The sequence below is a fragment of the Balaenoptera borealis genome (assembly GCF_965194805.1).
Source record: "Balaenoptera borealis genome assembly, chromosome: 11".
In the NCBI taxonomy this organism is placed as follows: Eukaryota; Metazoa; Chordata; class Mammalia; order Artiodactyla; family Balaenopteridae; genus Balaenoptera; species Balaenoptera borealis.
The window spans coordinates 3,246,080-3,268,862 of record NC_138868.1 but is presented as its reverse complement, the minus strand read 5'-3'; the positions used below and the strand labels follow the sequence as shown (position 1 = coordinate 3,268,862).

General features: G+C 55.7%; 1 protein-coding gene across 6 annotated transcripts in view; it reads left to right on the top strand.

The window, feature by feature from the left end:
- Positions 1–751: 751 nt before the first annotated feature.
- CTTN (cortactin) overlaps positions 752–22,783 on the top strand; it is a 34,207-nt gene continuing 12,175 nt past the window's right edge. The window contains exons 1-13 of one of the 6 annotated variants that reach the window (XM_082341878.1): positions 752–893; positions 4,726–4,822; positions 6,492–6,632; positions 7,176–7,262; positions 7,399–7,472; positions 9,499–9,628; positions 13,595–13,705; positions 14,727–14,781; positions 15,738–15,848; positions 18,447–18,557; positions 19,103–19,213; positions 19,972–20,082; positions 21,340–21,395. In XM_082341878.1, the coding sequence (XP_082198004.1) occupies positions 7,176–7,262; positions 7,399–7,472; positions 9,499–9,628; positions 13,595–13,705; positions 14,727–14,781; positions 15,738–15,848; positions 18,447–18,557; positions 19,103–19,213; positions 19,972–20,082; positions 21,340–21,395 (957 nt within the window). In that variant the 5' untranslated portion in view covers positions 752–893; positions 4,726–4,822; positions 6,492–6,632. Of the gene's footprint in view, positions 894–917; positions 1,072–4,725; positions 4,823–6,491; positions 6,633–7,175; positions 7,263–7,398; positions 7,473–9,498; positions 9,629–13,594; positions 13,706–14,726; positions 14,782–15,737; positions 15,849–18,446; positions 18,558–19,102; positions 19,214–19,971; positions 20,083–21,339; positions 21,396–22,783 lie in introns of those variants that run through there. The other 5 variants (XM_082341879.1, XM_082341876.1, XM_082341877.1 and 2 more) reach the window with 5 other exon arrangements.

The window sequence follows — 22,783 nt, the reverse complement described above, 5'->3', positions numbered from 1 at the left end:
ATGTTAATCGCTCACAGAAACCTGCGATCTCCTGGATGAGCTCGGGTCCCATCTTCTCCCCAATATAATGTCATGACCTTTGACTTCTTCTATAGCATTTACCTTGTTTCCTAAGTATATACCTATTCGATTAATGCCTGACCCCTCTTCTAGGCTGAAAGGTCCCTCGGGGCAAGGACCATATTTATTCTGCTGACACATTTATTCCTGACACATATCTGGCCTTCTCTGGATGGACAGGTGGATGGATGGGTGGGTGGATGGAGAAGATGGATGGATAGATGATGTACGTATGGGTAATGGATGGTCGGATGCATGCACGAGGAGGGCGCTATTCCTCCCAGGTGACTGGCCGTCAGTTACCTCCTGTGTCCTCAGGGCTCAGAGCACTTGTGTTGTCCCCTTAACGGGCTCATTTTCCCTTTGTTCCCTCGGGCGGTGCTATGAATTCAGTATGACCACCTTGGACTGTGTGCATCTGAGCACAGTCTGGCCCGCGCACGGTGGGCCTAAATATACTCTGTACAGTCATCTAACTTTTAAGCATGCTTTGCAGGCTGGCACCTGGGCGGAGCTCGCGCCTGCGCCAGCGGGGGGCGCTTCCGGCGCCACGTGGACGAGGGAGGCGGCAGGGACCGCGGGCCGGTCAGCCGGGGTTGGACCACGGCTCCCACCCCGCCGTCTCAGCAAGGCCGGCCGTAGGCCTCTGACCGGGCGGGGGCGGGGCGTGCCGGCGGGGGCGGGGCCTCGGGGACCCGGATGCGGCCCCCCCCCCGCGGAACCGGAAGTGGAGAGGGGAGCCCAAGAGAGGCAGGAGCGGCGGGAGCAGCGGGAGTTGGGGGCGCGGCGGAGACAGGGCGGAGCCGGGACGGACCGGACCGACTCCAGCGGTGGTGAGCGAGCGCGCCTTCCGCCAGGCGGGGAGGGCCAGTTCCTCAGCTGCGGTCCCGGGGCGCCGCCGGGTCCTGAAACGGGAAGGAAGCGGCGGCCGCGGCGGTCTCGCCGCATTTCCGCTCGCGGTTTCGGGCGCGGGGGGAGCGCGGGCGAGGCTTCTCGGGGCCGGGGGCTGAGGTCGGAGAGAAGGGGATGGGCTGGCTGGGGGCTGAGGGAGGGGCTGGGCCGGAGGGAAGGGCTGAGGTCTGAGAAAAGGGGGCGGGTTGGGGGAAGGGGAAGGGGTCGGGGCCTGAGGGGGAAGGGCACGCGGTTCTGAGCGGCCGGGGGCGATGGAGGGGGAGGGGCCCGGGGCTGCGGGCAGGAAGGCGGAGGAGAGGGGCCAGAGGCGGAGGGGTCCGGGGTATGAGGGGAGGGTGCCCGGATCCCTAGGAGGAAGGGGCCAGAGGGCCGAGGGGGTCTAGGGTAGGGGAGGGGCCCTCCAGGAGGGGGTGCAGGACCCGCAAGGTCGGGGGAAGGGGCAGAGAGAGGGCTTAGGGGGAGAGGTCGGGCCCCGAGAATTTAGGGGAAGGGGGCGGAGGGCCGAGGGGAACTAGGAGGAGAGGGGCCCTACGGGGAGGGGATCCAGGACCTGGAGAGTTAGGAGACGGTGGCAGAGAGCCGAGAGGGAGGGGCCGGGGCGGAGGGCTGAGGGGCACTAGGGTAGGAGAGGAGCCCTACAGGAAGGGGTTCGGGAGCCGGGGGGTCAGGGGCGGAGGGGCTGGGGTCTCCCGGCGGCCGGGCGGGGCAGTTCCCACCCCGCTCCCGGGCCCGGGCCGGCACCTAGCGGGAGGTGTTGCAATCAGGTCAGTGGAAATGCAGCGACCGGCGCAGCTGCAGAGTTGAGAGGCTGTAGGTTGGGAACAGCCCCTCCTCTGGGTGTGCTGGAAATCAGCTGGAAGGGGCTCTTGGGGAGGATTCCAACGCGAGCTGGATGGCCCCGCCGGAGGGTCTCGGGTGGAGGGGGACAGGGCTTCCTCCCCCTGGGATCTGGCCGCGTCGGGCCCCGGGGCGAGGAATCCTCCTCCCGCTGGACGCAGCTCCGGAGGCGTCCCGGGCGAGCGCTCCCCGCTGGCGCTCCGCGGTGACTTGGCCCCGCGGAGCTTGGTCGGGGCTTAAGCCGCCGGGGCCCGACCGCGTGATTCGGCCCGGCGGCCCCTCTGGCCGGCGCTGGGCCGGGCCGGGCCTGACGGCAGGGTGAGTCACCGCGCCGGTGCCGCAGGCGGGCCCGCGCCTCTCCTGGATAGAAGGTACTCCCGGAGCCCAAGGAGCAAGGAAGGGTCCTAAAGGCCCCTCCGGACACAAGAGTGAAGAGCCGGGGATGCAGGGTTGTCTTTGATGCCCTGCCCCTACCCCCCGTAACTGGCAGGTTGCCCCCACTACCTGTGACTTTTAGTTGAAACATTTTGCGGGACGTATCTATAAAACACTTAAATTGGATGAACGGCATTGGTGATGCATATCTTTGCTCCGTGGCACGCAGTAGGGGCTGCGGAGGCACATGGTTGAGGGAGAGAATGGTGGTGAGCCCCGGGGACTGCCTTGTGTTGCAGTGGCCCACGTCCTGGGGTGCCGCGTTGTCCACCAGGGGTCTCGTCTTTCACTGGGCAGGCGGTGCTTTGAGTCACCTTGCAGGAGGCCCAGGTGGGAGGGGGGTCCTCTGAGCGGTTGTGGTGCAGAGAGTGGGCCTTGTGATGTCTGTTTTGGCTGCTCAGATGCCCTTCTGTTCCCTTTGGCTTCCTGCTGCCCTGGAGAGGGCGAGGTTAATGGAAAGCTAATTGTGCGTGGGTGGTTTCATCACCTCACAAAGAAACCCTGTCCCCCTCCCCCAGCCCCCCAACACTAAGCCACCGCCAATCTACTTTTGGTCTCTGTAGATTTGCCAGATCTGGCCATTCATATAAATGGGACTGTATAATATATGGTCTTTTGTGTCTGGCTTCTTTCACTTAGCATAATGTTTTCAAGAGTCATGCATGTTGTAGCCTGTGTCAGTACTTCACTCCTTTTATTGCCAAATAATATTCCATTGTATGCATAGACTACCTGCTATGTATCTATTACATAACATGGACATTTGGGTTATTTTCACTCTGGGGCTGTTAGGAGTAATGCTGCTATGAGCATTCCTTTACAGGTTTTCTGTGGAAGTTTTCATTTCTCTGGGTATATACCTAGGAGTGGAATTGCTGGGACATACGGTGCCTCTGTGTTTAACCTTTTGAGGAACTGCCAGACTTTTTCATTTTACTTTCCCACCAGCAACATAAGAGGTTTCTGATTCCTCCACACCCTTAGCAAACTTATTATTGTTTGTTTTTTTGGATAGTAGCCATTCTGGAACGTGTGGAGTGGTACCTCATTGGTTTTGATTTGCTTTTCCTTGATGGTTAATGATACTGTCTTTTCTTGAGCTTATCATCCATTTCTGTATCTTTGGAGAAATGTCTGTTCAGGTCCTTTCCCCATTTAGAAATACGGTTAATTGTGCTTTTTATTACTGAATTGTAAGAGCTCTTTATATATTCTCGATATATGATTTGAAAATATATGTGTCTCTCATTCTGTGAATTATTTTCACTTTCTTGATAGGTGTCCTTTGAAGCACAAAGTTTAAAACTTTATCCAATTTATTTTTTTCTCTTTTCACTTGTGCTTTTGGTGTCATATCTAAGAATTATTGCCAAATTCAAGGTTTTAAAAATTATGCTTTTTTTTTTTTTCTAAAAGTTTAATAGTTTTAGTTCAGACATTTAGGTCTTTGATCCATTTTTCAGTTAGTTTTTGTGTGTGGTGTGAGGTAGGGGTCCAGAGGCATTACCTCTGGATCCAAAAAAACCCAGGCTTTTAATTTTTCAAACAGCTGTTTCCATGATTTTTCAAAAGCTTAACGTATTGAGAGGGTAATAAATTATTGTAGATTTGAGCCTATCACTAGCTGCCCTTGGGTAGACTTTTATAGATGCTGGCTGATAACTGCGGTACCCAGAATGTACTAAGCAACCTACAGAAGTTAGGGTTTCCAAAGGGGAAATGGAGCGTGAGGAGGGCCAGCAGAACATCGCCCCTCTAGTTCCTGAAGCGTGGCAAGCTGTGTGCCGATACAAATGGTTTGTACCTGTGACTGGTTTGTTTCTGGACAACAAGGGGATTGGATTCATCTGTAATGTCTGGCAGTGCAGTGTCCAGTCAAGAGGTGCTGAGCTGGTGGCTTGGGGAATTGGAGTCTTGGTCCTGTGCAGTAACCGTACCCGTTGATTAGAGATGCACCCTTCTTCTCCTTTGCTCCCCGAGGCGCCCCTCTTCACGTTCCGATAGCCGTCGCCATGCTGGGTTTTATCCCGGCCACATCATGATCCCTTCCTTCAGGGAGTGCTTCTCTTATGTTATTTTTTTCTTAAAAACCCAGGGTAATAGAATTTTATGATTTTTAGTAGAGTCATAAATTAGGATGGACCAGAAATGGAAAGCTATCAGGATTCTAGCAAACAGGAAATGTATGTTAGCAATTGAGGGAATAGCTTCTGTTTGCATTAAGAAGGAACTTCAAACAGTTATAAATCTTTTGGAACTTCTTTATTTTCTGTAGTTTCTCACTGTGGCTGAAAATCTGTTGAGTTTTTTGGTTAGTAAAACGCAACTCTTCCCACCCTCCTTTCAGATTGCTTTGCAAAACCTCGTTATGTTTGGGAGGATTTCAGAGGTGTTCTAAAAGGATCTCCACACATAAAGATTTGCCCTGGGTGCCCGTCAGCACATATCCTTCTGAGCTTTTTACTCTTAATCTTTTTACAGACAGGATCATTCACAAATGCCTGGAAATTCCTCGTTGGATTCCCGTGTTTTAAACAGAGTTTTGTGAGCATCTTTCATCTTTACTTGGAAAAGAAAGGTTTGTGCACTGTGAACGTTCTCCCGTGCTCTCCCGTGGGTGGGCAAGGTCGACCCCTTTGACAGGGGGCGCGAGGGGCGCGCTTTTGCTGGGTTTGCAGAGATTGGGATGATAATTCTCTGGGAGGAAATTTCCTTGTTGGAAAAATAAAGTCAATTTCCAGTGTTGCCTGTGGTCTAGGACGTGGAGGGGATTCCGCAGAATTCGAGTGCAGGACCTGGAGCATCTCTGTCCTGTCTGAGCAGCCGCCTGGCGCCTTCCTCCTGTCCCATGGTGGGCGGGGGAGGCCGCGGGCGCGATGTTAGGGAGCGCCCGGAAGTGCTCACCTGCGCACGGGTGAAGCCGGCTTCCAGAAAGATGGGTGAGAGTGGGCTCTGCTAGCGTTAGCCCCGTGAGTCTGGAAAAGTCTCAGGCCGGGACATCGGCTTTCACCCTTGCCTTCGGGGGGCAGTGAGCCTCGCTGGAGACCCCCGTCTTTTGTGTGACCGTCTCGTCAGTGGTTGGAACTCTAGGCAGCTAGAGTGCTGCAGGTGGGCAGCCCCTTCTCCAGGACAGTGTGGTGTCCCGGGGCACACGTGGCCTGGGGAGTCAGAGGCTGAGGGCAAGCCGTTTAGCCTCAAGCAGCTGTTTCTCCATCTGTGAACGGGCGCGTCGGTTGTGCTGAGCCTGGTCCGTCTGCTCTCCAGAATTGTGTCAAGCAGTTCACGTCTGGGAAATCCTTTTTTTTTTTTTTTTTTTTAAAGAAACTATTTCTTGGTTAAGTTCTATGTTTTACTTTAATCTCAAAAGAAACTGGTCTTTTTATTTATTCATTCATTTATTTATTTATTTATTTATCTATCTATCTATCTTTGGCTGCGTTTGGTCTTCGTTGCTGCACGTGGGCTTTCTCTAGTTGTGGCAAGCGGGGGCTACTCTTCGTTGTGGTGCGCGGGCTTCTCATTGTGGTGGCTTCTCTTGTTGCGGAGCACGGGGTCTAGGTGCATGGGTTTCAGTAGTTGTGGCACGTGGGCTCAGTAGTTGTGGCTCGCGGGCTCTAGAGCGCAGGCTCAGTAGTTGTGGCGCACGGGCTCAGTTGCTCCGTGGCATGTGGGATCTTCCCGGACAAGGGCTCGAACCCATGTCCCCTGCACTGGCAGACGGATTCTTAACCACTGAGCCACCAGGGAAGTCCACGTCTGGGAAATTGTTGCCATGCTTTGCCATACCTGGTCAGAGGGTAACAAGGTTTGAAGTGGCCATGAAGGGACATTGCTGGCTGGTCCTGTCCCACCTGGTGGCACATGATTCCCTGCCCAGGTGACATGGCGGGAGTTGCATCTGGAAATCTGATAGCTCTGCACCCTGATTCGCCCCTGCCACCGCCATGGACTTGTGACCCAGCGGAGCTGGTGGGGGGTGGTGGACCTGAACAGGGGAGTCTCAGGCTTGTGAAGGGCTCTCGTCCAGTCTGGATTCATACAGAAGCACAGTGACCCCACAAAGCGAGACTCGCTCGTCCTCAGTTCAGATGCTGGGATGGGGCTTCTGGTTGATTAGATGAAAATAAGCTTTCAGTTGCTTCCTGGCCTATGTGAAATTTTATTAGTATTTTTGGGGAGAATGAATCCATTCTTCTCACACATAGTTTTCTTTTGAAACCCTTAATAGCTAGATTTTGCCTTTGCAGTTATGAAAAGAACGATCTGGTTCAGTTGTGAAGCTACATCATTGTTCTGTCCACTAGACAAAACATACAGAATTTCAGGACTCTACTGAGGAAGCAAGGCGGCCAGTCTTCAGAGCTGCCTAGTAGAGGACAGGTTGGCATGTATGTGCTGTGAATTTCCCCAAGTAGATGGCAAAGCAACGCTTGAAATATTTATTGACTTGTCAGAGTCCGAGTTAAGAAAATCATTATTAGGTTTCCAGTAATTTCCAAATTTCCAATTTGAAGTCAAGATGGGTGCTTTTTAAAAAAATTGTGATAAAATACAACAAAATTTACCATTGGTGACATTCGGTGCATTCCCAGTGTTGGACAGTATCGTTGTCATGAGACTTAGTGGGAGAGGAAGATATTCCCAATGAGTGAAGTAAGTGCACATGTGACTTTTTTATTTTCCAGAAAATTTCCTCACTTGAGTTGAAGCCAGGAGCATTTCTTATGTGTTTCTGATGCTGGTTGACAGCAGTATTAGAGCTAAAAAATGTTGGCGTTTCTTTTGTTCCTACGGGTGTCACTCAGGCACGGGGATTATGAGTGACCATTTGAGCTTGTAGCCCCCCAGCCTGCCCTGTGCCCTCTAGGGTTTTGGGGTCCCAGGCAAAGGTGTCTGCGTCAGTCTCTGTAACTGCGGCACTGCTCTTCCAGATGTGGAAAGCCTCGGCCGGCCACACCGTGTCCATCACCCAGGACGACGCGGGAGCCGACGACTGGGAAACCGACCCCGATTTCGTGGTACAAGTCACCAGTCTGCCTGCCTTTCATGTCTCCCGGAGTGGATTTCCCCAGGGTTTGGGTTTGGGTGGGCGGGTAGGTGATTGTCTTACAATCCAGGCTGTGGGGTGCACTCATCATTTATTTTTCTTTTCAGAATGATGTAAGTGAAAAAGAGCAGCGATGGGGGGCCAAAACCGTCCAGGGGTCTGGGCACCAGGAACACATCAAGTAAGAGACTTTCTCAGTATTTGTGTGACAATGATGTTCTGAAAGATGAAGAGATAAGGCAGGGATGAGATAAGGTCATGGCTTCATATGGTGGAATCGCTTTTGTTTTGTTTTGTGACTCGATATTTTTTTTAATTTTATTTTTTATTTTTTGCAGCATTATTCTTTTTATTTATGTATGTATGTATGTTTTGGCTGCGTTGGGTCTTCGTTGCTGCACGCTGTGACTCGATATTTACACAGTAGGTGAATGTAAGACCTGACGTATATATCTACGTGTTTGTGTACGTGTACGTATACGGACGTGCTCAGTAACTTAAAAATTCCCATCGCAAATGACTTTCGTGCTTCTAATTCTAGAGTCTGTTTTTCAATCTTGTGGTTTTCATCGAGGAACACAGTTACCTAAGCTCTTCTGTCTGCTGATGGGAGGTTTCTAAAGCGTGGGATGTCTGAATACTTTAGACTATAAACACCCTTCTTTAATTTTTATTATTTTGTTATAGTTTTATTATTTTACCGTCATCAGTTGGATGCCATGAGCTGAATTCTAAGCATTGTGTTCTCGTAAAAGCCTCAAATAGGAGGAGCTGCTTGAAGCGTGTCATTGTCTGACTCGGCACTGTCGTAACTGGCCCCCTCCGGGGCAGCTTGTTCCCCTGTCGGGAGGTGTAGATAAAGGGACCTTTTAGAGTGTGCTCGGGCTGTGCCGGCTTCAGAGTGTGTGCTCCCGTGCCCTGATTGTGAAGGTGTCCTCACGGACTGGTGACCCGCTTTGGTCATCGGCAGAGAGCTGGTCTTGCTTGGCCCTAGGATCTTTGCAGTAAAATGAAGCTGTTCTTGGCTGAGAGAGACTCAGTAGATCGTCCCGAAAAGGAGGTGAAGTCTGCAGCTCGGGCGTTTTAGACACCAGTGTTCCTCCCTCCCTGAGTCGCTGAGCCCCCCCCCCCCCTCCACAAGCCCCTGAAGAAGGGCCTGGGACCGGCCAGAGGAGATGGTGCCGGGGGCTGACTCAGGTCCCCCGCTGTGGGGTGAGGCTGCCTTCTGACTTGATGTCCTCTGGGCCTCTCATCTCTTCTGTTCCCCGTGACTTCAGAACGTGCTGGGGAGGGCGGGTTGGAGAAGAACGGAACTCTCCCCCGTCAGGCAGCCTCCAGGTGGTTAGGGTTCAGAGAACACACAGGGTCGGGACGGCTGTTGGTCCTCATGTTCTTGGGAGGCTGGGCTTCCTCCCGCGCTCGTCAGGGGGTCGGGAGGTGGCCAGGCCTGGTTGGTTTTGTAGCCGAACTTCTGGGATTGTTGTCTATATGTTGAGGTGTGGATGTGTTGTCCCTTGGGCAGAGAGGCACCGGATCAGGTGGCCGTCGTGTGGCTGTGGGTCTCCCGACGGAGACAGCTGCAGAGGCTTCCTGGCCTGCCCGGTTTTGGCCACATCTTGTGATCTGTCCCACTGTTCCCAGTGTTTAAAGTAAAAATGGTGCTCACATTGTAAATTCTGCAAACCTCTCACTTCACCTTTGAATGAAAAGCTGGAGTACCCCAAGGAAAGAGCAACTGTCTTAAGTGTTTTGCGTCTCCGGGCTTCTGTCCTAGGGCTGCCTGGGGTGCGGGGCCGTTGACTGTGCTTTTCCCCTCTGCCTCTGGGGACATTTACAGAACTAGCTCTCCCGAGTCAGGTGCCTGATAAACCCTGAGGAGCTTTTCCCCTTGTGGGAGAAAGTCCACATTTCAGTACAGCTCTGTGTGTGTGTGTGGGGGGGAGGGGGTTTGGGATGATTCACTGTGTGAGTTCAGATTAGTTTCTCTTTTCTGTTAACTTGCATCTGACTCTGAGAACTGCTGAAGTTGGGGGACCAGCTGGCGGAACAGTAAAGCAGGCACAAGGGAGACGGACTGGGGAGCCACCGAGTAGTGAAACCTTGCAGATCTGCCGAGATGACACGTCCTGTCCTCGTCTGTCCTCCTGGAAAGCAAGGACGCACGTCTGTCTGACCGGTTTCTTCCTGTTTGATCTCTTCCCCCCAAGCATACACAAGCTGAGAGAGAATGTGTTTCAAGAACACCAGACCCTCAAGGAGAAGGAGCTCGAAACGGGACCCAAAGCCTCGCACGGCTACGGAGGGAAGTTTGGTGTGGAGCAGGACAGAATGGACAAAGTAAGTGCCCGGCCACGTCGTGTTGGGGTCCTGGCGTGCCTGACCTCACTGTGGTCGGCGGAGTGGTCACTCAGACCTCCCCCTTAGATGAAAAGTTGGGAGTCCACTTGTTGAGGACGGATTTGCCAGAAGTAATCCTCTCTCCATTGACCTTACCCGCGAAGGGCTCCCGTTTTTGGAAGGTCTTCTAAGATGCTGAGTTGCTGGGGTGTGGGTGGTGTGTCGGGAGCCCCGGAGCAGGAGATCAGGTTCTGCCAGAGGCCGCTCTGTGACCAGGACGGAGGCCTGGAAGCTGCCTGACCGCAGGTGTGGTCGTCACCGCGGCGGTTCAGCCTGCGGCCTGAACGCTACCCATCTGCAGACCGGAGCCGAGCCTGCGGGCCTTGTTTCCCGTCAAGGGTGGAAATTCAGCCACCAGGCGTGCTCACGTCCTTCCCACATTTAGTGAACTTCAGAGAGGACCCTGGCCCCCGGCGTCATGCCACTGCCCACCAGGCTGGGGGCAGGCAAGTCCAAGTAGGTGGAGACTGAAGCTGTTAGCAATGCAGCAGCCTTTGCTGGCACTCAGAGAAGGGATTGGATCAGCTGGTGGGGCTCGTGTCCGCCCTGCAGAGAGGACGGTAGACCGTAGCGCGTTTGCAGTGAAGCAGGTCTGCAGTCTTTAGACGTCCCCAGAGAGGTAGGTTTCCCAGGCTGGTAATGCGAGATGCCTGCCTTTATTTTGTGCAGAGGTATCAGCTGGGTCGGGTTCTGGGCTGTAATTCCACCCCTGTCCCCCTTGTGCCTGGATCGAACTCGGCATCTGAGCTGGGCCTGGAATGACACGGCTGTGTCACGGTGTGCCGTCTGGGCTCTGTCACCACAGAGTGGATACATGAGGACCTGTGGGCACCCCAAGCCAGGTCTGAAATGAGCCTGGAGACGGAGTCTATGAAGGGCAGGCTGCAGGAGAGAGACAGGGACGCCCCCAGTGACCCCGTCACTCCCAGAGACGTCTGGACAGCACACAGGGGAGTGGGGAGCGGAAACCATCTTTGGATCCTAGAAAGTCTGGTGGCTTTTAGGAGCACAAACGGGCAAAATCCCCATGTTTTTCGGGCAATGAAAGCATCATGGAGGTAGAAACCTTTCCCACCCAACAGAGCCCAGGCTCTCAGGGTTACGAGGAGTGAAAGCAAAGAGACGTTCAGTATAAACCTGGGTCCCCAGCTCTGGGTCGGAAAAACCTGTGGGGAAAACGTTGCGGATGTATCCAGGAAGCTCGGGATAAGGACAACGGAACAGTTGCTTTGGCTGCTGCCGGCCTGCCCTGTGCCGGCTGAGCCCCATCACCCCCGGCACCTCCGGCCCTGGCCCCTCTGGTCCAGCAGGCCTCCCGCCGGCCCGCGGCTGCCTCCCCCCGTGCTTTGTCTGTGCTGCCCTCTGTCAGCGCCACTCCTGCATTGTGCTGTCCTTCCCGTCGAGGCCTGGACGAGGCCTGGACGAGCTGTGCTGTCCTCCCGTCGAGGCGCTCAGCGGACGGTGTGTGAGCGCCTGCAGCCGTGTGTTACCGGCACCCGGACGGCTCAGGGAGCCGAGCTCTCCCTCCAGCCGGGCGGTTCCCCTCAGGTGGATCCAGCGGGGGCGCCGCGGTCGGTGGGCGCGTCCTCCCCCTGCGCCTCCCTGCCCACCCGGCAGCTCACGTGAGCACCGCTGGGCCGGCCTGTCGTCAGGAATCACTAAGGTTCCAAACCGAGACAAATAACCCTGAAGTCATTTGCAACTTGTCCTTTCCAGAAATTGAAAAAAAGCCCTGAGATCTGCGTGTTGAGACTGTGTGATAGAGACTTCCAGAAAAAAACACATCTTGGGCAGGCACCTACTTGTGAGAGGATTGTGGGCTGGGAAGGCGCAGCGGCCATCGGGATCCCATCTGCGCTGTGGTCTGAGCATCTCGCACGCCGCTTTCGGGGCTCAGAGGGGCCGTGGTCCACGGTGCAGGTTTTGTTCCTCGCCAGGCCCATCTCGGGACCAGTGTACATTCCTGCTTTTGGCAACGCTCTGCCCGCTGCTGACTGTTCAGTAATAAATACGGTCTTGTCAACATAAGATCAAGGGAAATTTGAGGGATAAATCTGTTTTGATCAAAAAGTTGGAAAAACTAATAAGCTGTCACTGGCCATATTCCTAGAGCAGTGTCCTTATAACTTCTTTGTGATGAGGAATCACGTTGGGGGATCCTCTGCGTGCTGCTGCCTCCGTGTTACTCTGCCGACGTTCTCTGGGTGAGACCCTAGAAGCTGCGGGTGGCTGGTCTCTGCCGCGGAGGTTTTCTGAGGCTGCAGCGCCTGGGATCTGCTGTAAGCTACGGGCATCGGAACCAACCCGGAGAGGAGAGAAAGTAACAGCTCCGAACTTTATAGCTACTTTATTTATTTATTTTTGGCTGTGTTGGGTCTTCGGTTCGTGCGAGGGCTTTCTCCAGTTGCGGCAAGCGGGGGCCACTCTTCATCGCGGTGCAGGGACCGCTGTTCATCGCGGTGTGCGGGCCTTTCACTATCGCGGCCCCTCCCGTTGCGGGGCACAGGCTCCAGACGCGCAGGCTCAGTAGTTGTGGCTCACGGGCCCAGCCGCTCCACGGCATGTGGGATCTTCCCAGACCAGGGCTCGAACCCGTGTCCCCTGCATTAGCAGGCAGATTCTCAACCACTGCGCCACCAGGGAAGCCCAGCTCCGAACTTTAAAGTAGAACCTACTTTGCTCCCTGGGCTATGGAAAGAATGCACGCTCTGAGTGGCCTGCAGAGTTGTCAGTTGTGGCGGTGACTCTGCAGTGGTTGGATCCCAAACCCAGCTGCTGAAGTTCTAGATAAACAGGAAGGGGGTCCACGGTGTGCTAGCGGGTCCCTCACTGTAGGAGGGGCCCTAGGCGAGGTGGCTCACAGGAGTAATAGTTAACCAGGGTTTGGATGTGCCTCCTCGCCCGCCGCTGGGTCACGTGGCAGGCACACGTCCTGTGTCCTCGATGTCCGCCAAGGGGTCCGTGACCCCTGTCCATTCTGCTGAGGGAGCCTGGGACCCTGGTGCCGAGCACGGAGGGTCAGGGGCCTGGGAGGCTGGAGCTGGACGGGGTCCGCTCAGAATTTGGGGAGTGTTTTCAGCCTCGCGGCCGCCACAGGATCTCAGGCAGCTCCCGAACTAGCTGCGTTGTCGAGACACAGAGGCAGCCGTAGATGTTTTGTGAGTGCATAGAGGTGGTATGATCCGAAAAGCTTTATTTACAAAAAGCCTCAGTGCCGGGCGTGGGCCCCGGGCCACGGTTTGCTGACCCCACCGTGGGAAACGCTGTGGAAACCCCGAGGTGGACTGCTTGTTTGGCACATGACCTTGAGAGGGTGTCACCAAACTCCCTTCCTGCCCGTCCGTGGGGCTGGTGCTGTGCTGACGGGCCCACTCCGCTCCGGACAGGCTGGGCGCACAGTGGCTCTTGACTGGACGCGAGGCGTGACTCCAGCGCACCTGTCTGTGTCTCGATTTGTTAGCAGATTGCATGTTGTGTCCTGATTCCTGGGTCCTGTGGTGCGGAAATGTCCCGTTTGAGCAGGGTGATCGTTGCCAGCAGTCTTCCCGGAACTGGCTCTCAGGAGTCATGTTGCCCGCTGCTGGCTCTGCGGTTTCCGGATGGGCCTGGCCTCCTGGTTCTTCATGCCCAGTCATGTCAGAAGCCCCCGTTGTGGCCGGGCTTCTTGGGCAGCTTCCGGGAAGGCCGATACGGAGAGAGTTAGGGCAACACCTGACCGGTGGCCATGGCTTGCGATGCCCCCCGGGAGGCAGCTCCCCCCAGGCTAACTTCCACGTTGAGTGGTTTCAATTAGGGTCACCCACGCTGACCACAGGTGCGGGCCGCCCCCTTAGACCCCGCGTGGGGGGCGGGCAATGTGGCGATACTGGCGGGCGTCTGACGCTTTATTTTTGCAACCTGTTCCAGTCAGCTGTCGGCCATGAGTATCAGTCGAAGCTTTCCAAGCACTGCTCGCAGGTCGACTCCGTCCGGGGGTTTGGAGGCAAGTTTGGTGTCCAGGTGGACAGAGTTGATCAGGTGAGTGAAGCATCGTGGGCAGCTGGGGCCCGGGGAGGGCGAGGGAGCCAGTCCTCGTAGGTCAGAGCCCACCGCCAGGTGTGTGTGCTGTGGGACTGCAGGGTGGGTGTCCTGACCACAGGGCTCACAGGGCCCCCCCTTTCCAGCTGCTTTGAGATGATTGGCTCTTTAAGAGGCGAGAACAGGGACTTCCCTGGCGTTCCAGTGGTTAGGACTCCGTACTCTCACTGCCAGGGGCCCGGGTTCGATCCCTGGTCGGGATCCCACAGGCCGTGCGGCCAAACAAACAAACAGAACAGTCAAGTGTAAGGGTTTTTTTTTTACTGATTGCTGTAGAAACCCCCATGTTGGTATCTACTCAGGGGATGACCCCGGGACAGCCTTAGATTTGTCCAAGGATGCCAGCGGGGACTGTTTACATCCACTGTCCCTGCCTGGATGTCACCGTGACAGGGATCCCCCAAGGGTGTCCAGAGCGGACTGGCAGAGTGCCGCCCGCTTACCGCGCTGTGCCGAGCGTCCGGGTGCTGCTCCGCTGTTCTCGAGGCCCTGCCTCAGGGCCGTCAGCCCCTTTGTTTTATGTCGTAGCATGGAGAGCCTGGGCTTGGGGGTAAGGCCTGGCTGAGCGTGGCCACGGTCCCGCGTCTGCCCTTCCCCCGGGCTGCGTGCGTGGTGCCCACCTCAGTGCCGGGCCTTGTTCCTGCTGTTCGTGTGGCTCTTGCGGAGCCCATTTGAGAAGCGGGCTGATGGGAGTCGGCCCAGCTCGGTGTCCTGTGGCTGAGCTCGCCCCGCGGGGGTCGCCCACCCGGGGGAGGCCTCTTCGCTCGCTGCTTGGCCCGGGCAGCCCCCGGGCTTCTGTGAGCGTTTCACGGGGTACGAATTCAAAACAGCAGGGCTTTGGGTGTTAATGGCTTAGGAAATCAAAGATCAAAAGATAACATGGTTCATGTTTTTTAAAGTGTCCTATGCATCGTGGATCCAGGCATTTAAAACTGCATTTCCCTTTTCTCTGTGACTGCAGTCTGCTGTGGGCTTTGAGTACCAGGGGAAAACTGAGAAACACGCCTCGCAGAAAGGTGAGATGTGAAAGATGCCGGTGACGGGAAGGCAGCCCCACCTGCTTTTGAAGGGCAGGAGCGCGTTGTCACTCGGGGCTCTTCCTGGGGGCAGGGGTGTCGCCACGGGCAGTTCGCTGCTCTCGCCTTCAGGTGTCTGGTCTTCTGGGTGTGGTGTGACAGTGGGGTCCCTGCCATGCAGCCCACGAAGCGCTGGCATCTCGTGTCCCTGTGCCACCTCGCGTGTGGCAGCAGAAGCTGCTTCCCCTCATCCGAGCAGTGTTGCCCCCGAACAGTTCCCTCTCTAACTTGGTTGGCAAAACTAACTTTCCCCTGAGGATGGAAACAGAGCCGTTAACTTACCGACATTTTCAGCGTGTACGTGCGTCTTTAACACGGCGTAGGCTAATCTTTATGAGGTAGTACTCCCTGGTAAAGCCTTTTTGTAAATGAAAGCCTGTGGGAGCCTCGTTCCCCGACCAGGGATCAAACCTGTGCCGCCTGCAGTGGACGCCTGGAGTCTTAAACACTGGACCGCCAGAGAAGTCCCTTGAGGTGTTCTTTGCAAGCTTGTTTACTTCTGCCTCTTGCGGGTCATCCGATGACCCAAGGAAGTAGCTCAGCCTGGGAGTGCTCTAGGCCCCACCGGTCCACCCAGCCCACCTGGCTTGATGTGTTGGAGGGGTCGGGTCTTTTCTAGAAAGACCCATGCAGCTGTGTAGCTGTCTTTATACACTGACCTTTATTTGAACGGTGACTTCCCAAAGTGGGCCTGCAGCTCACCTCTGCTCTCCAGCAGTCGAAAGGGACCAGACTGCAGGGGCACATAGACGCATCCAGCGTCACCCGCGTGTGACAGCGGGTAGCTTGTTGTACATTTTAAGATGTGTGCTTGGCCTCGTGGTGAGTATTGCTTCGTTTAACCAAGGTGGCACTTGGCCTGACACGTTTTCCTGACCGCTGCCCTGTCTCCCCAGACTACTCGAGCGGTTTCGGTGGCAAGTATGGCGTGCAGTCTGACCGCGTGGACAAGAGCGCGGTGGGCTTCGACTACCAGGGCAAGACGGAGAAGCACGAGTCGCAGAGAGGTGGGCCGCAGCGGCGCCCTGCTGACCGTCAGGCACCCCGGGCCCCGTCGTTTCTCAGGCATTCACCGACACACACCCAGGGAACTTCTCCCTGATGCAAATCGGTTTATGTTACATTTATATAATTTTTCTAACTTAAAGTGTTTGGATGTCCCTGTTACTTTCTGGATGGTGTAGATGGTTTGTCGTAATTTTTTCTTTAAAGATTTATTTATTTATCCATTTTGTTTGTTTTTGGCTGCGTCAGGTCTTAGTTGTGTCACGTGAGCTCTTCGTTGTGGCACGCCCGCTTCTCTCCAGTTGTGGCGTGCGGGTTTTCTCTTCTCTAGATGTGGCACGCAGGCTCCAGGGCACGTGGGCTCTGTAGTTTGCGGCACGCAGACTCTCTAGTTGAGGCACGTGAGCTTAGTTGACCCGCGGCATGTGGGATCTTAGCTCCCTGACCAGGGATTGAACCCACGTCCCCTGCGTTGTAAGGCAGATTTTTTACCGCTGGACCGCCAGGGAAGTCGCAGTTTGTTGTAATTTTGATGACTGCTGAGTCCTCTGTTCCGTGGTCCACTTAACTGTTCCTCTCTGGAATGTGGAATTTAGGTTATTTCCAATTTTTGATGTTAAAAATTGCCTGCAGGGACTTCCCTGGTGGAGTGGTTAAGAATCTGCCTGCCAATGCAGGGGACATGGGTTCGAGCCCTGGTCCGGGAAGATCCCACATGCCGCAGAGCAACTAAACCTGTGCGCTACAACTACTGAGCCTGTGCTCTAGAGCCCACAAGGCACAACTACTGAGCCCGCGTGCCTAGAGCCCGTGCTCCGCAACAAGAGAAGCCACCGCAATGAGAAGCCCGCGCACCACAACGAAGAGTAGCCCCCGCTCGCCACAACTAGAGAAAGCCCGCACGCAGCAACAATGACCCAACATGGCCGAGAGTAAAATAAGTAAATCCATTAAAAAAAAAAAAAAAATTGACTGCAGTGAATATTCTGTTATATACATAAGTGATTATTTAAAAGAATAAATACCTAGCAATGGAGTTGCTGGGTCAAAAGACGTTGAATTTAAAATTTTGATAGAGCCTTCTAGATTGTCCTTAGAAGCCATCCTGACTTTCTCTTCGCTGTGATGTACCCTGTAAGTGATCAGTTACGGCCCTCTGCCCGCTGAGGTGTGTGTTTATGGAGCTTGACTTAAAGATTCAGCCCCTGCTGCAGAGCTCTTGATCTGTTGGTGGTTCTGCATCATTTGTTTTGTTTGGCCTGCACATGTAAATTATTTGAATAATGGCCAGCATATAAACTGAGAGCTCACGTAGTTTTTAAAACCCCAGATTTTTTTAAGAAACAAAAATGAAAGCCATCACTGGAAACCCCACTGGCCTGGCGTTTCCCCAAGGGGATGGCCGTTGGGCCTGAGGGGCTCCTGTTTGCTGAGGGTGTCGCTTCCTTACACCTGGCAGGGCCTGCCTGCCCTGCGGCCGCTGGGCCTACTGCATGGGGTTCCTTTAAACTCTGCCTTCTCTCTCTGCTAGGCACACACCTGTACTCCTTTGCCCTGTATGCCCACTGCCAGTCAGCACCTGCTGTTGGATCCTGTTCATTTTTACCAGATTTTCTCCCCGAGATGCCCTTGAAGAAGAATAAATACGCCTTTGGGCAGTCGGGGAGCAGAGGCCAAAGTGCCGGGAGCAGCCCTAGGCGTTCCCGGAAGGGGTTTGATCTCTGCGTGCATTGTACTCCGTTCATGTGCCCGTGATGGAGTCATGCCTTAGTGTAAAGATAGCTGTGTAGTATAATGATAACTCAGCTTTGAGTTGAACTGACATTTCTGGAAGGTAGTCCGCGTTTATCCTGCTCCTTTGGCGGTGCCCCTGGCACGGCTCTGCTAGCTTCGGTTAGGAGGTAGGGTGACCCTCCACAAGCTTGCTCCTGTGGCTCATCCTGAGTTCAGAAGCTTCATGTCAGCTGTTATCTCATGCTGTCTTTTGGGATGAAGGAGAGGTGCTACAATTGTTCGTCCGCTCTATTTGCTGCTCTTCGTAGTTCCATTATTGCGTACAAATAATATTTTCAAATGTTTCCTACGTAAGTGATCTTAGAGTGAACCTCAAAGATTTTAGGGTTTTTTGTTTTTTTTTTAAAGTAAGGTTTTTTTAATTTATTTATTTTGGCTGTGTTGGGTCTTCATTGCTGCACGCGGGCTTTCTCTAGTTGCAGCAAGTGGGGGCTACTCTTCGTTGCGGTGCGCGGGCTTCTCATTGCGGTGGCTTCTCTTGTTGCGAAGCACAGGCTCTAGGTGCGTGGGCTTCAGTAGTTGTGGCTCGCGGGCTCAGTAGTTGTTGCTCACGGGCTCTAGAGCACAGGCTCAGTAGTTGTGGCGCACGGGCTTAGCTGCTCCGCGGTATGTGGGATCTTCCCGGACCAGGGCTCGAACCCGTGTCCCCTGCATTGGCAGGCGGATTCTTAACCACTGCGCCACTAGGGAAGTCCTAGGTTTGTTTTTTTAAATTGATAAAAATACTTCCCTAAAGACTGCTAAAATCCGCAGCGTGCTCGCTGATCTGGTGACTGGTTTGTGAACAGTGCTGTCCTTGTTTGCAGATTACTCCAGAGGTTTTGGTGGCAAGTACGGTATCGACAAGGACAAGGTGGATAAGAGCGCGGTCGGCTTTGAGTATCGAGGCAGAACCGAGAAGCACGAGTCCCAGAAAGGTGGCTGCAGTGTTACCTTATCGTCCAGCTAGCAGCTGTTAACATGATCGGTGGTAACCAGGACAGAAATGGAAAAACAGACGTAACCGGGAACCCTTAGGGTGGATGTCTCTTTCTGTTAAACATTGAACTTTAAAACAGAAAATCCAAAAACAGAGCTGCTAACTAAGAAATCCCGTCCTTAGACCTCTTTTAGCTTGAACACTGCAGCAGCGTGGCGTGTCGCAGGGGCCACGTGTTGCACGTCTGTGTAAGTGGTGAGACCCAATGGCGTGTCAGTGCTGTGACACTGCATGCCTCGGGGGTTCCTGTAGAGGGTTCCGTCCGTGTTTATCCACGGTACCGAGATGGTAGATGAGGTTATTTTCCCGACACACTGCGAGGCGGTCCTCTTAACGAATGTCACCTGAAGTTTCACCAAAGGTCAGGAAGAGAAAGGATGGTTTAGTGAATTGTGTATGTTGAACTTCGTGGAAAACCTGCTCTCTCCCTGTTACGCAGGCTGCCCACTAATACTCGATTATGGCCTTTTATTGTCCACGCAGACTACGTGAAAGGCTTTGGAGGGAAGTTCGGTGTGCAGACGGACAGACAGGACAAGTGTGCCCTTGGCTGGGATCACCAGGAGAAGCTGCATCTGCACGAATCCCAAAAAGGTACATTCACGCTGGCTGCTCGTCCGCGAGGTCCTTTGGGAGGTTCATCTCTGTTTACAGGTCCACGTGTGCCTGGCCTCGCGGTCCTTGTGTCGCAGTGCTGTCCTGTCTTCAGTGGGGGAGGGGGTCCTCTATCCCCACGGCTTTGGAAGGACCCCTCCGCCCGTAGTGATTCCCCCTTCCCCCTTGGGGGGCTGCGGTTGGGCGGGGCAGGGCGCCTGTGCTCACCTGGGCCCTGAAGCCCCAGCTGCTACGGCAGTGTTCTGAGGGGCTGCTGCCCGCCGCTTGGGGCTGCCACAGGGGCGGCACGGTGGTCCCAGCCCGAGAGGCGCCCCGTCCCCGGGAGCGTGGCCGCCAGGGCCCCGGGCTCGCGGCCAGCACGGTGGGGAGCGGGGCTGCCGCGCCACTGTGGGGTGGGCCATGTGTGTAACGTGTCTCTTTCTTCAAGTGAGCAGAGACGCGTGCTCTTGTCTGCAGCGTGGGCGGGGCCCCGGAGAGACTCGCGGAGCACGGAGCGGCTTTTCTGAATCGGCTCAAATACAGTTGCTAACCTGCTTTCGGGCCTGGGCTGCGTGTTCAGACACTGTTTGTCATTTAACCTTTTGAGCCCTTTGTGACTGTTGGTGAGGCTGGGAGCTGGCTCTGTCGTCCCCGAGCTCGGCGCAGCCCTTGTTTCTTCCAGGAGACGTGTTTGAGTCTAACCAAACTTGTGTTTCTTCTCTTGGTTGTTTTCTCTGCTGTCACCTGTGGATTTTCAGATTATAAGACTGGTTTCGGAGGCAGATTTGGTGTTCAGTCCGAGAGGCAGGACCCCTGTGCTGTGGGCTTTGATTACAAGGAGAGACTGGCCAAGCACGAGTCCCAGCAAGGCACAGTTGCTCCCCGGCTCCCCCCAGCCCCGCCCAGTGCCGCCACTTCTAGCACAGACTTCAGCGCTCAGCCTCCGAGTCACCCGCTGTCACCTGCAGGGGCACCTGGGCACTTCCAGCCCAGTGCTGTGCCGGAGCGGAATTCACTCGCACCCTTTCTTCCCTGTTCACTTTTTTCTCCCCCGTAACCGTTGGGGTGTGTGTCTGGTCAAAGGTGGTGTGAGGTGCAGGTCACTCTAACCCCGTGACGTGCCTCGCTCCTGGAGTGGGCCGTCTCTGGTCTCCCGGCGGCCTTCTGCAGCAGCGCTTGCTGTAGCCGGGACTCCTGTGAGTGTTGAGTAGGCCACCTCCCTGCCTCCGAGACCGGGAGAAACGTGTCCAGTTCAGCCCCATCACTGGCCTTGGACCAGGGGCGTGGGGCAGGCGTGTCCACGTGGTTTCTGTGTCTCATTTGTGGTGGTGTTTTTTTGGTTTTTGCTAGTTTTTTTGATGACACCATCTACGTGTGACTCCCTCACACAGAACCAGACAGTACGTACGCAAAGCTGGAACTCGACAGGAGGCTTCTGGGTGCATACATTGGGAGTCCAGATGGCAGACGTGCTTTTGCTCAGAGCACTTATCTAACATCTGTCAAAATTCAGGCTCAGTCATTAGAACCGGGACACACAGTTGGCAAAGAGTCGTGTCCTCACTTTACGGGGCCGAGTTTAGGCGCTCAGCCCCAGTGTTCAGGGAGAGAATCCCCTCGGGCTGACCCGGCAGACCGCACGGACGTGGCGTTGATACCGCTCGGCAGTCTGACAGTCACGTAGACCTGTGTGTTGCTGCAACATGAGTCTTTGGCTGGTAGAAGTTCCGGGAAACTTTTTCTCTTTTAAAAAAGCAAGAGAAAAAAAAATAAGTAAAAAAGCAAGAGAATCCCTGCCCTTGAGCCTCTTTCTAGCGGTGAGTAGAGCAGGAGCGCAGAGCAGAGACTGTGCTAGGAGGTGGCGCCCGCCTGCCGCCCGCACCCCTGTCCCCCGGGAGCACGCGGGGAGCATGCCACGCCTCCGTCCCGCCTCTCACCTGCTCGCTGCCGAGCACCGCGGGTAGAAGCCCAACTCGCCTTGCAAGCAAAGGCTCATCGTTCCGTGTTCTCGTTCTGTGGCTCTGGGCGCGTTTTCTCGGGCTCTTTCTGGACCTGTTTGCATGCGCCTGCTGCCGGCAGCTGGCGGACCTCAGCCCGGGACTGAGTGCCGTGCTGTCACATTGCAGACTACTCCAGAGGCTTCGGTGGGAAATACGGGGTGCAGAAGGACCGGATGGATAAGGTGAGTGCTTCTTGTGCGGGGCTCGGTGTTTTCTGCTGACAGGATCGGGCGTCTGACGCTCTTGGCGGGCCGATGGCTGTTCCCTGGGTGGTCTCTGGTCTCTGGTGGGCGCCTGGCGCGCGTTTGCAGAAGCGCGAACGTTTCAGACCGGCATGTGTCATCACCGCGGCGGGGCCAGTAGCTGACACGCGTGCTGGGCTTCGTCTCCTATGTCACGGGTGTCCTCTCCTGGACCCCTAGAGGCCATGCTGTGAGGCAGTTGCTGTCCCTGCCACGTTTTGGGGGGGGGGCGGGGTCCCCGGCCAGGCAGGCACAGCGCTGGGCTGCCGTCGTGCATGCCTCCCGGACACGTGGCTGTGAACGTACTTATCAGTGAACCCAGCTGGAAACCGAGCTCTTTGGTCACGCTGGCCACGTCGTGGGGCCTGCTGTCTTGGGGAAGGCGGATCCAGAAGGTGCGCGTCGCTGCAGGGGTCCCCACGGCGTCCGCCCCGAGCCAGAGGCAGGGCGACACGGCCCCTCGGCTCTCCCTGGGGTGCCCTCGTCCAGCTGGTCCCTCCTGCGTGGTTTCAGAGTCTCAGCGCGTCACGTGGCTGGGTTTCTGGCCTAAGTTCCAACCGTGTCAGAGGAGCAGACCCAGGAGCGCGTGGAGTGGTCCTCGTTGGGGACCGGGCCTGGCCTGGCTCCCATCGGTTCGGCCGGACCGAGGTTGAGGCCGCCCTGCCCGGGCGGGTGTCTGGGCGCCAGGGCCGGTCCCCGTGGAGTTCCCCTTCCATCAGGCTCCCAGCTGACCCCTCGGGGGACCCCATCACGTGACCGCGTGTGGGCCCTGGGAGTGAGCGGCAGGGCACAGGGCTCTGGCCGCGGGGCCGGGAGTGTCCTGAGGAGCTGAGAGTCTGAGCTCGGCTTTGCGGGTGGTGGGAGCTCGCCCGGGAGGATGGGGCCAGTGTGTGTGTGGGCGTGGGGACGGGGACACCGAGGACCTTGCGGGCCTGGGGTAGGCGTTGTCGCAGATACAGAAGGTCTGAGGGAAGCCAGGCGGGGCCCACTGTGGGGGGTGGGGGCGGGTGGCTGGTCATGACCCACTTCAGGGAGCCCTGCGGACCCCCGTGAGGTTTCGTGTTTCGTCAGATAGGTTCTGAGCGGCCCTGCAAGGGTTAGACAGGCAAACGAGGTGAACAGGACGTGCACCGAGCAGCCCCCCGCCTCAGGGTGGAGAGGATCGCGGAGGAAGCCGCAAGGCTGTGGCCCCGGTTAGGAGGCGGCTTCAGTGCTTCGATCGGGGTGCTTCTGTCTTGGGCTGGGGATGGCGGCGGAGGGAGAGAGATAACTTCCTTGAGCCAGCGTGGGTGCCAAAGCCCCTGCGTTTAAGGGGTGAGGAGGAGGGC